Below are 13,136 nucleotides of genomic sequence, written 5' to 3'. Positions count from 1 at the left end.
TTCAAAACATACTATACAGTAACACAAAGCACGCATAAAATTAGATATTAAATTACCTGAATTAGCACAATTTAATGATTTATGCAAAGAATGAATGATTATTTTCTCTGGACTCAGCGATTTAAATAACTTCGGACCTCACTGAATATGGGCCAAGCACACCATACTTTGCGTTAGCCATATTCTTTACAAAAAATGAAATGAAATCTTATAGTTTTACGTCCCACGGTTATGCCGGTTAGGCTAAAGGAGACGGTGATGATGAGTAATGAATGAAAATGGTGGAATGTGTTTGTCCACCACAGTTCACTTGGCGGAGGCTGGGATCGAACCAGGACCCCAAGCACCAGAGGTGAACGCTCTGCCACTGAGCCAATATTCTTTACAAATTACGAAAGATTGATTAATCAGTGTAACGCGCAAATACAAAAGCTTAAATCTTAAGCACAAATGACACAAATAATATTGACAGGAATAATGGGACAGATACTTAAGAGCAGAGAATAATTCATATTTGACCTATTTAATCATTTAGCTCTTTCAACACGAAATATTTCTATATGGAAAGTAGTGATTACTACTCGATAGAGCAAGTATTTTAACACATAGAAAATAAGTGTTTGAACTGTTCACCTCTACACGATTCACCATGAAATTACTATTTTTATTACTCACCGATATTCCACTCGAGCAGCATCCAACATCCGTTTTGCAGCAATCGTCTCTACTTTATCACGATGTTTATCTGACAGATAGACGACTTCCTTGATGCCAGATTGGATAATCATTTTTGAACATTCATTACACGGGAACAGAGCAACATATATCGTACAGTCTTTCACATCAGCGGAATTCTTGTTCAGAATGGCATTCATTTCAGCATGACAAACTGAAAATACAAGTTATTAGTGCAATTATGAAACTAATTAAAATCTGTTCGATTGCCAATGCCTATTTATTAATCGTTACTCAGAAATTTACTAAATTTATTTACTATAGTGAAACTTCCCTTAACGGACACCTCCATAATAAGGACAGATTTTTTTTGTCCCGGTAAAACTATATGTTCTCTTACGGAACAAAACCCTCTCTTTTACGGACACTAAGATACGGACAGGGACAATCCTTTTTTCCCCAAACGTTTCAATAACCTCTTCATAACGGACAGGAATTATTACCGGTTCTGCGTTATATTACAGTAGACAGAAAAGTCTTTTCCCAACAAGGATATCTATCATGAATCTATTAAAATTTCTTTTTCTAGCTATCGACTATTTCGACCAAAAAACTCAATTTACATACCATGAGTTTCATATCGTTAAAATCAGCACATTATGACCTAAATTACACTAGAAGTTTTCGTGACGTCAGTGCTTAATCAAATTTGAGTTTATTTTTAAAAAGGAAAAGAATCTTCGAATTTCAGGCTTTTTCTAACTTATATACAATAGCAAAATATTTAAATATCTTTTAAAATTCCCTTTAAATCTGTTTAAAACCTTATATTCGTATAGTATTCTCGTTCTACTAAAACTACAGGAAAAAGACGAGGAGAGGCAATATTTATTGAGTCACTCTGATTACCACCGAAATATCAACAACAATACATGAAACTACACTAAACTCCCTAGTATTACAAAATATGAAGGCTCATGGCCGTCAACAGGCTTTTTGTTTGAAAGATGCATGATGAACAGAAGGCATTTTATTTTTGGCTTTCTAGACTGAATTTTGCTAAATCTTATTATTGTATAGGTACTGCATTTGCCGGCGTATAAGACACAGTTTTTCCTTTTGAGATCAAAACTTAAGTGGAATGAGTCTTATACACCAATACAGATATTTTTATTATATCAATTTAAAGAAAAAAAATATGATTCTGTGTTGTTCAATGTTTTCCTTGCTTTCTTAGTGTAAAATAGCATTTTAGTTGCATAAAGTTCAATGACTTAGTAAATGCCGTTTGGATTCCGTCGTTCTATTTATCGTTTTAGTGTGCGTGGCTTTCTTTGGACTATAAAAAGTTTCAGTAGCACGTACAAGTTCTATGTTTAATTAAGAATTGGTAGTAATTTTCATTTGCAAGGCATACACCAAGACGCTAAGCCGTTCTTTCCTGATTGACGTGGTTATGCAAAGACAATGTTTACATCAATAACTTTTCTGATCTGATTTTTTTTTTTTTTTTATGTTCCTGTGAAATAGTTTTTCAACGACAGTTTTTTTTTCAATATGCTTTCAGAAAACTATGCTAGTAGACAATAAATATAAAATATTTAAATAAAATTTGTGGCAATGGTCAGGGATATCATGAAAGTAACATTCAAAACAATTAGTGATTATTTTCTAAACTAGTTTCATTGATCATTTCTAGATGAAGCAAAAAATTGGTACGAAAATATCATTTATGTTATATCTAAAAAGTAATTGACATGTCTCTTCTAAACTTTCAGGTAGTCGTAATGACTCTTGCAAGAATATAGAATCTTGAAGAAAAAGAGTACGTGAAGTTGTTCGGATAGGACTAACTTTGCACTAGATGTGACAACGGTGTTTTAAAGTGTTGTTTAAGCATACTTTAACATACAATTTTTATTCTTTGTTAGAAAGTATGGCTTCGAAACGACACAAATTCCACTCCAATATAAGCTTGAACGAGAAATAACAATTATTATTATTCAGTGGTAGAACACTCACCTCTTGGGCGAGAGGTTCCTGGTTCGATCCCCGTCCACACATTTTTATGATGAATAACATCGTATCCCACATTCTCATTCCACCACTTTCATTATTCAACCGCCCCTTTAGCGTAAAAAGTAGAACCGTAGAACGTAAAACTCAAAAATTCATTTCATTACATATTAACATTCTCGAAATACTGAAATTACTGTTTTGTATTAATAGTGCTTTAATTGATATGAGTTATCGCGTTTTACTTTGTTTGGTTTGCATTTAGTTTATTATCTCTTATCAGAACCGAGCTGTGGATCTACAACTTAACGTCAGATTCAGAATCGTATCTAGATATCACACGGCGAAGACGTGCTAACCATATATAACCATGAGAGAGCTCTTTAAAGTCTGTTTCTAAATTAGATATAAAATCAAACTGTTCTCAGTGAAGGCATGATATCTTTGGTCAGCTTGAAGTCAAACCAGAAAATTTATATAACTTACTACTGTAATTTGATATTCTTTAAATGCAATTGTCGGGAACACTTTTGTGACGTTCACCTCGTCAACTGCAACGTTTCACTGTATGCGCTCACCATTATATGCGTATCAATCGAGCTGTGTCGTGTTCCGTTTGCATGAGCGAGTGAGGTCCGGCAACACTGTTAGAGGGACTAGGCGCTTAGAGGGCAAGAACAAACAGGAGTTTCTCAATCATCTCATATCAAGATCCATACTAAAGTTTTGTGTAGACATCGAGATTAGAATCCAGGATAAAATGTTAAAAATTCAACTTTACGGAAGAACAACATATCCTTAAAATTTACACTTCATCGATCTACAGTACGTACAGATTTCAGAGCAGCCGTCGCCTTAATTATCGACTCTCGATTTTAATTCAGGTGGCCGATATACTTGAGCATCAACATGCTTGAATACTCGTTCGCTCTTCCTTGTTGATTTCATTTTACTTCTTTTTAGAAACTTTGTTTTATTTTATTTTATTTTATTTATTTTTTTTTTTAATTTTTGAAATCAGAACAAAAAAAGGATGAGTTTTCGACACTTTTGCTACTTGCCAAGTTTCAGGCGATATGCTAATACGCTCAGGAATTTAAACGATCATTTCAATTACCTATACTTGTGATTTTTGAAAATATTTAGTACTTCCTAGCTTTCGGATCTTCCTTAGAGCCTGGTTCACGCAGGATAAAAACTGGAGGAAAAACAATAAAAACATCGGGAAATATATATCTATATATAAAAAGAATGGACTCACCCATGCTAAAGCAGTGCGAACAATACTGTATATTCTCTTAACTGCCAATCATATGATGAATGGTGGCGCAGCACACTGAAATTACAGATTCAATTTGTGCATTCTTTTGTTCACGTAGAGGAAGATGCCAGATTATGTTGAGGTTTTTGTTTTGGTTGCAATAATATATGTACTTCTTTTTGGGGAGGGGATCCACAGTGTGTGTTCCTCTTTTATTCTTCCCGACGATTTTATCGATTCTCCTCCTGTTTTTGTCCTTCGTGAACAAAGTTCTAAGGGGAAATCGAAAGCTAGGCAGTAGGGGTGGTAAAAGTTGTTTATTTTATTAGGGAATTCTTCCAATTCTTCCTTAAATACATTTGCTTTATTGGATCAAAAGATTCAATATATTTCAATCAAAAATTTTCTTGTAGGCCTATATCTGGAGGACTATAAAATTATACAGTGTAGCCAAATCCAAACTATCACTTAACTTAGTATTATGATGATGATTTTGAGTTTAACGTCCCTTTCAGCAGCGAGGCTATACGAGACGGGACCTACTGATTAACGTGGAATCCGAACCACATGAGCTCCCGCCGGAAATAGAACCCGAGTCTCATACACCAAAGGCGCGTGCTCTAACCGCTTAGCCAGAAGGAACTCTTTAATTCAGTATGATGTACTTATTCCGTAGAAAATACGAAAACTCGATTTAAGGGCAGTTCAAAAATTTTGTGGTCCCTGATCGAAGATCCAATAAGTTTCATTCAATCAAAAATTTTCTTGTAGGCCTTATATCTGGAGAACTACATATAGTGTAGCCAAAACCAAACTATCAGTTAACAGAGTATGATGTGCTTATTCTGTAGAAAATACGAAAACTCGATTTAAGGGTCGTTCAAGAATTTTGTGGCCCCTGATCCAAAAACTAATTATTGACCAAGATCGCTATTATTTGATTCATTTTTAGGTTTCCAAAAATTCTTGTTTATTTACAGGGTTCCTATTCATTTTCCAAGATCAAATTCCCTGACTTTTCCAGGTTTCCAGGTCACTTCTCAGAAATTTCCAGGTACGTTATTTTGTAGCATATATTTGTACCGGTGCATAGAAAAATAGAATTTGCACATGAAGGAAAGGAAACAAAACTTTTTTTATTATGAAATGTCCCCTACCAAATAGCCGGATAAGGCAAAAAGTGATATATGGTGTATATATATATATATATATATATATATATATATATAAACTACGCTATTTATGTACATTTTCTGGTCAATAATGTTACCAATGAATTTATGAAAGTGCAGAATGCATTAGAAATGCAAAAGTCAAACATATTCATGGATTAACCCAGGAAATGCCCTGTTATATATTTTTTAAAGTGGAAATATTAAATCACTGGCTTCAGTAGCAAAAGTTGGCACCTATTTCAAGCATTTGTCATTACATAAGAAATTCCTGCTGTAGCTAAATGAAATTTAAACAATAAGTTATGAAATTCCCTGACTTTTCCAGGTTTTCAGACATTTTAGTGAAATTCCCTGACTTTTCCAGGACTTTTTAGTGCTAAGCTGGATTCCCTGACTATTCCAGGTTTTCCAGGTGAGTGGGAACCCTGATTTATATTGCAGATGGATAGAAATACGTTTGTTTCGCCTTAATGACCTTATGCAACAGCGGGGTTACTAAGGACGGGACTTACAGCTGAAAGTTGGATCCGAATCACTACTTGGTTTACACCCAAGAGAATTTGCTCTCCACCTGGACTGGAAACAATATCTCATGATTATAAAACCGACGAGTCTACCCACTCATCCACGAAGGACATGATAGAAATACGTTGTACTGATCTTGAATACTTGTGAATATTTTAAGAATCACTCCAGAAGAACACAAAGATAGTATAACGTAACATTCACTTCCATTCACACTTCGTTAGATATGTGTGTGTGTATGTATGTATGCCCGTTCGTTTTTGATGTACTAAAGGATCACTTTAACGTAATTCAAAAGTTAACTGTTCAAAATGACAGTATATGCGAATTTATGTATTTTGCGTAAATACTTTATTATTTACCTTCTTAATTTCTATAAAATATCTTCTTTTTAAACGAATTACAGTCCTTCACCATTCGTATCCTTTATGTTCTAAACTAACGGTATAAAGCACAGATATTTATGTCTGACCCAAACTAAACAACATAAATATGCAGGTCTGGCCATAAAAGAAAGTGCTTCTTTTTAAACGAATATACACTAGGGTGGGCCGAATTTCAACTTTTTTCGAAAATCTGTTCGGTGAAGCGGTTAAAGGGTGTCTTTTAGTGGGCAAAGTGTGACAGATTTTTTTCAGAATGTTTAGTCAACGCCTTCATGTGCCGCATCAAAATTTTGTTGAAAATGTATGCAACACGCACTACACGGTACCCTATTTCACGTTTTTGGCTGTGTAAAATACACATATTCTCGTTTTTTTTTTAAGATTCAGCCTTAGGAGCAGCTTGAACTATACGTAATTCACCTTCTAAAGCCCATTTATGTGCAGTTCTTCGCTTAAATTGGCCAAATTTCAACGCTTAATGCAAGAATGTTGCGTTTTCTATCTGTATGAAAAAAAAAAATGGATTTATTTTTGTTCAGCCTAAGAAAAGACTTTATGTATTTATTTATTTATTGCTGTAATGCAATTCATTATCAACATTCTCGATCACTTATTGTTCGGCCAAAACCTAGAACTCACCACGAGGAGGTGACTGCATTTCAAGTTCCGCCCTCCCGACCTGTTTAATTTTCTGCCATGGCCTTGCTTACTTGCTTTACTTTTTTATATGGTATAGTATTTTTTACACCCGAATGTTGGCATTTCCTTGCTAGAAAGCAAGGCATAGCGTATGAGTCTGTCGCGACTTGCCGGCAAACACACGGATTGAGAAACTTGCGTCACCAAACGCACCATTCGCTCTACTGCTTGGGTATGGCATGGTATAGCAGTTATTTCTTCTTCGAACATTGCAGCTGACTTAATATTTTCTTCAATCTCGTCGTCGAAAAGCATCTTTGTGAGTGGAGGTTCTGATGAGAAGAAGTCATCCACTCCATCATATCGTAGTAATCGTCCGCGTCAAAATTTATTTTTAGGAACTGTGAATTCTCGAAAAATACAGAAAATATTATCTGCTTAGGTTCCGTGGTTAGAAATTGAGTTAGTCGTCCCAAATTCTATACATGTCGTGGTCCTTCACAGCACGATGGCTTTTGCTGGATGGCAAACCAGACCCGGGGGTACACCATGACGATGTATTGTACAAGACGCACAAGTGCCTCGCAAGGTCTCGCTGTGCTAATGTACAAACGAAGAGTGCGAGATGCCGTGGTGAGCCAATGTGACTTAGCCATTGGACTAGGTTTCTTGTTCACCAAGTTTGAAGAACAGTATCCTGAGTGAATTGTTCTGCACATTGCTAGTAAATATTGTTGGTCCGCACTGAGGTCTCCAACTGTTGCGAATTCATTTAATCAGTCAAGATTTATTGCTTGGTATTTTACCAAGGGCGCTTCCTCGCACTTGTCGAGCTTTCTTCGGAGAGGTCCCGAAAGTGTTTTCGGACCCGATGCTCTCCCCCGTCGAGATGTCTTATTAAGTAACGAAGCGGTAGTTCATTTGCGTGAAGAAGGTAAACACTCCATTGAAGTTCTTGATTTTTTTTTTCAATGTAGATTCCTTTGAATCTTCCCGTGCTGATTGGTGTACCGTCACAGCCAGCTGCTACCAACGTCCAGAAATTCCTACACAGATGCGGCGATGTCCACTCCACTATCAGACTTCGGCCCGACGTGGCCCAAATATGCTGAACCTGGTTCTTCCACTATCGTTAAGTGGTGTTCTTCGATCTGCCGTCGATACCAATGTTTTCCTTTTTTCGCTTGCGTTAGGGTCTGGTCTTTCTTCCATCAAAGAAGACTCTTCTAACAGATTTTCCGGCTATGTCGTTATTTTCTTGAACAGCTGAGCTGAATTTTCTCTTTTCCCTCCTGATCTTATTTTTATCAATAACAAGGTATTTGCGCTCCGTTTAAACGTCTCATGCATCTTGAATTTCTGCACTAGCGATTAGTGCAACTGCCCAGAGAAGAAATAACTACGTTTCTATGCCATGCTGTTGAGGGCAGAAAGAGTTATGGTTTATTGCACATGCACTCATCTAAAAAAGAAAAGAAAGAGTTGTAAAAAGAGATGTAAATGGCTATGATCTTTTCGAAAGAAAGTTTGTTACTAAGAAAAAATGTATTATGGCTTGTGAAGTAAACTAATAGCTTAAAACGGAAGCCTGTTGATTTAGGTTAGTTACCAAGTAGGTAAGGAAATGTTTTAATTAGTAAATAAACATTTAACAGCTGGCGCAAGAGGTAATTTTGAACCACGTTTCTTTTAGTCGGCCAGGCCATGATGAAGTCTAGAGATCCTATGTATATTTCATTAAAGTGCAATGAGCAAATGGTAAAATTTCTTATTGATACGGGAGCAGCAGTTTCAGCAATTGGTTATACTGATTCAATATTAGAGGGAACATTGATAGAACCATTTAAAGGGAGACTGAATAATGCTGATGGTTCGCCAATTAAAACAAAAAAAATGAAATCTTTGAGTTTTACGTCCCACGGTTATGCCGGCTAGGCTAAAGGAGACGGTGATAATGAAAGATGAGTGAAATGGTGGAATGAAGAAAGTGGGAGGAAACGGGAGAACCCCGAGAAAACCCACGAGCACGGTGCCAATTAAAACATTGGGAAGGTGTACAGTAAAAGTGCAACACCAAGAATTTAAAGAGTATTTGCCTTTAATGGTTGTTCAGCAAGAGTCGTTTCAACCAATCCTGGGTAGAAGTTGGCTAGATCTAATGGTTCCGGAGTGGAGAAATCAGTTGACTTCTATGTTCGACAGTAGAAGTGAAAAAATGAAATCTTTGAGTTTTACGTCCCACGGTTATGCCGGTTAGGCTAAAGGAGACGGTGATTATGAGAAATGAATGCAATGGTGGAATGAAGAAAGTGGGAGGAAATGGGAGAACCCAGAGAAAACCCACGCACACGGTGTTTGTCCACCACAAAGTTCACTTGGTGGGGGCTGGGATCGAACCCGGAACCCCAAGCACCAGAGGTGAACGCTCTACCACTGAGCCACCGCGGCCCGCGACAGTAGAAGTGAATTGAAACAGATTCAATCTGCTCAAAGTCAGTCTACTAATGTACTAAGAGATAAGATTTTGCATCAGTTTAAGGAAGTATTTGATGAATCTATAAATGTTCCTATTAAAGGTTATAAAGTATCCATTCCCTTAAGACAAGGAGTCACGCCGATACTTAGAAAGGCATGCGAAGTACCTTATTCACTAAGGGAACAAGTCAAAAAAGAGTTGAGCACTTTATGTAATGCTGGTGTGCTAAAGATGATTTCACAGTCAGATTGGGCTACTCCAATGGTGATAGTTAAAAAAAAAGAATGGGTCGGTTAGACTATGTTTCGATTTCAAGCGTACGCTGAATTTAGTCACGGAGAAGGTTAGTTACCCTCTTCCTAAAATAGAGGACTTACTTAACAAGTTATCTCATGCAAAACAGTATGTATTGTTAGACTTGAGGCAAGCCTATTTACGATTGGAAGTTCAGGAAGACTCGCAGAAATATTTAGTGATAAATACACCTTGGGGATTGTACTTGCAACATAGGCTGCCTTTTGGACTTAATTGCTCACCACAAATTTTCCAAAAGTTTATGGACTATGTTATACAAGATTTAGGAGTAGCATGCTATCTAGATGATGTACTAATTTGGGGAAGTTCAGTTGAGGAGTGTTATCGAAGAACTGTGCAAGTATTAAATAAATTCATTCATTTCAACATACATGTGAACATGGAAAAAAGTTTTTTCTTTGTCGATGCCATAAAATATCTAGGTTATGATATTTCTCCCAAAGGTATTCTCCCTGCACAAGACAAGCTGCAGCCTATACTGGAGACTCCTTCTCCTAAAAATATAATACAACTACAGTCCTTTCTTGGTATGCTCAACTTTTATCACAGGCATTTACCTTCATTACCGTCACGCATTCCAGCGCTGTACAAGTTACTAAAAAAGGGAGTATCCTGGGAATGGACTAGTGAACAAGAAAAAGAATTTGTATTGGCCAAAGACATGCTGAATAAAGCCCGAATTTTGCAGCCCTTTGATGAAACAGCGAAAGTGGTACTTCTGACTGATGCCTCGCCAGATGGAGTTGGAGCGGTATTGTATAATGATATAGGTGGACACTTGAGAACAGTGGCATGTGCCTCGGTTACTCTGTCTGAAGCAGAGAAAAAATATTCTCAATTTGAAAGAGAAGCTTTAGCGGTGGTATTTGCTGTTCGGAAATTTCACAAGTTCTTATTCGGTAGAAACTTCAAAGTTATAACGGATTCCCAACCAGTTAAGTGGATCTTTGGTCTAAAGGCTCCTCCTGATGGAGCTTCCCCTCGACTTCAAAGATGTTTTTATCTTTTAGCCAATTATGACTTTGATATTGTTTATAACAAATCTGTAACGGTGGCTCATTTTCTGTCCAGATTTCCCTTACAATTATCTACTGAGGAGGCGCTACTAGCTCCTGATTATATAAGTGAGATTTCGTCGAGTATTTTGGATAAATCAGAGGTAGAAGACGAATCTAAGAAGGATCCCACGATTACAAAAGTTAAAGAGTGAATGTTACATGGCTGGCCTAAGAGATTACCGGCTAGCCTTGACTTTAAGGAATATCAGGAGATGTATAAGAGAAGATATCAACTAGAGTTGAATAATGATTGCTTATTTTGGAAAGGAAAGATTGTACTCCCTAGAAAATTAAGAGATTCCTATAAGGAGAAATTACATAAGGGACACCTGGTAGTTTTTGCCACACTGGAATTGGCAAATAATGAAGTATGGTGGCCCGACATGAATAACAGGGTGTCTACTGGAATACCAGAAAGTAAATTCATGACTTTTTCATGACTTTTCATGACCTTTTTGTTCAAATTTTCATGACCATGGCGATAAAAATTTACCATTAGTAATAATAAACTCCTACCATCAGTGGTGCATCGGTTAAGATGAAGATCACATTATGTTCTTATTTGTCTAATGTACATAATTGTCGATTATCTGACAACTAATTTTAAGATGCAAGAGCAATTTAAAAGGCAGTAAACAAATTTTTAATTGCGGTTCAAGTATGGGTTTAAGGCTTACCAGGTTCTATAGATTTTAAAAAATCTTGTGAACAGTCCCGTTACATTCAGCTAGGTTTTTTATCTGCATTTTATGTACTCTGAATTCTAAATTTATAATTTTGCTTTACAAGAAAAGACTGATTACGTAAATATCCAATTCTTTCCATCGTGTCATATTTGAAATTAGCGTACATACACATACTGATAAGACCTACTGAATTTGTTCATAATGGAAAAAAAAATGAAATGAAATCTTTAAGTTTAACGTCCCACGGTTATGCCGGTTAGGCTAAAGGAGACGGTGATAATGAGAAATGAGTGAAATGGTGGAATGAAGAAAGTAGGAGGAAACGGAAGAACCCCGAGAAAACCCACGAGCACGATGTTTGTCCACCACAAAGTCCACACGGCGCGAGCTGGGATCGAACCAGGGATCCCAAGCACCGGAGGTGAACGCTCTACCACTGAGCCACCGCGCCCCCTTGTTCATAATGGAACCTTCATCCTGGATGGGGTCTGATGCCTTCTTTCTTCTCTTTTTTCAAGGGTACTTTTACAAATATTTTTTTCTCACAGTCTGCATACTAGTATCACATCAAAACTTAAAAAAAAGTGAACACAAAAATGGACATCTTGACAACTGTTTCAGTACATGCAGTATGAGGTATAAAACTATGAAGTATAAAAATATACTCTGAGATTTCAGATTTTCATGACCAGTTGGGTAAATAAAGGACTTTTTCATGGCTTTCATGACCACTAAGCAAAATATATGACTTTTTCATGACTTTCATGACCAGTAGACACCCTGAATAATGACTTACGTAGTTACCTTAAGAGTTGTGAAGTTTGTTTGACAATGGCTAACTGCTCGCCCAAAACTAACTATAGTTCTTGGCCTAATTCGGAAAAACCTTTTGACAGAATCCATGTAGACCACTGTCAAATATTCGGTTTCATCTTCCTTATTATGATAGATACCTTCACTCACTGAATTAAGGTTTGGAAAGTAAATTCCACGAACGCTTCTACCACTTTAACTTGTCTGGAAGAGTTGTTCGGTTTGGTGGGGTTTCCTAATACTTTGGTATCGGACAATGGGTCACCCTTTAGGAGTAATGAATCTCAAGAATATTGCAAGAAGAGAATCATTAAGTTAGTTTTTACTCCACCATACTCTCCAGAAAGTAACGGCAGTACAGAGAGAGCAGTGCAAACTTTTAAAAAACTATTAAAGAAAAGATATTTAGAAAATGGTTGTAAAGTCTCCAGTCAAAATGTGGTCAACTGGTTACCTGAGATTAATTATGCTCTTCTACATACTCCTACTAAACTCATCAATTGTTCACCTGCTTCCCTTTTGTATTCTTTTAAGCATCGTACTTCGTACAACGTTTCTCCAGCAGTAATTGTCAATAATGCTAAAGAGCAAGACTATATAGAGCGCAGAGAACTAGGCTTGAAAAAAGGAACACCTATATGGGTGAGAAATTACAGGACTGTCTTACCAAAATTTATTAAGGCTTATTTTGTACGTTACAGGGGAAATAATGTTTTGGAGGTTCAAGTAGATGGTTCTATCAGAAGGGTTCACAGACATCAGATAAGGATTGCAGATGGGAAATCAAGTGCAGAAAATGAAGTAATAAAAGACTCAGACAATAAGTGCGGGGTGGAATCAGTATGTTAACGAGTACAAGAATAAAGTTCGTAGAGGAGTAGATCGAAGGTTGGAGACAAAATATCAGAATGAAGCAGAGACAAGAGCCTATGTTTGTTCATGAAAGTAAAAAAAAAAAAAAAAAAAAAAAAAAAAAAAAAAAAAAAAAAAAAAAAAAAAAAAACAATGAAGATACAGAGCAACAAAGAGAGGCAATTGGTCAAAGATATGGTAGAAAATCACAAAGAATAAGAAGACCGCCTGATAGATGGGGATATGGACAATAGTCGTC

General features: G+C 36.6%; 1 protein-coding gene and 1 long non-coding RNA gene across 4 annotated transcripts in view; one reads left to right on the top strand and one right to left on the bottom strand.

Moving 5' to 3' along the window:
- LOC145666783 (uncharacterized) overlaps positions 1–13,136 on the top strand; it is a 121,129-nt gene that overhangs the window by 9,478 nt on the left and 98,515 nt on the right. The gene's annotated exons all lie outside the window — the stretch shown is intronic.
- LOC145666780 (deoxycytidylate deaminase-like) overlaps positions 1–13,136 on the bottom strand; it is a 62,377-nt gene that overhangs the window by 16,179 nt on the left and 33,062 nt on the right. For all 3 annotated transcript variants that reach the window (XM_081734336.1, XM_081734335.1, XM_081734334.1), the window contains exon 4: positions 676–889. In XM_081734336.1, the coding sequence (XP_081590462.1) occupies positions 676–889 (214 nt within the window). The remainder of the gene's footprint in view (positions 1–675; positions 890–13,136) is intronic.

This window comes from Thermobia domestica, chromosome 12 (assembly GCF_964235325.1).
Source record: "Thermobia domestica chromosome 12, izTheDome1.hap1.1, whole genome shotgun sequence".
NCBI lineage: Eukaryota > Metazoa > Arthropoda > Insecta > Zygentoma > Lepismatidae > Thermobia > Thermobia domestica.
Note: the sequence above shows the minus strand (reverse complement) of the source record. Positions and strands in the feature narration are given on the sequence as shown.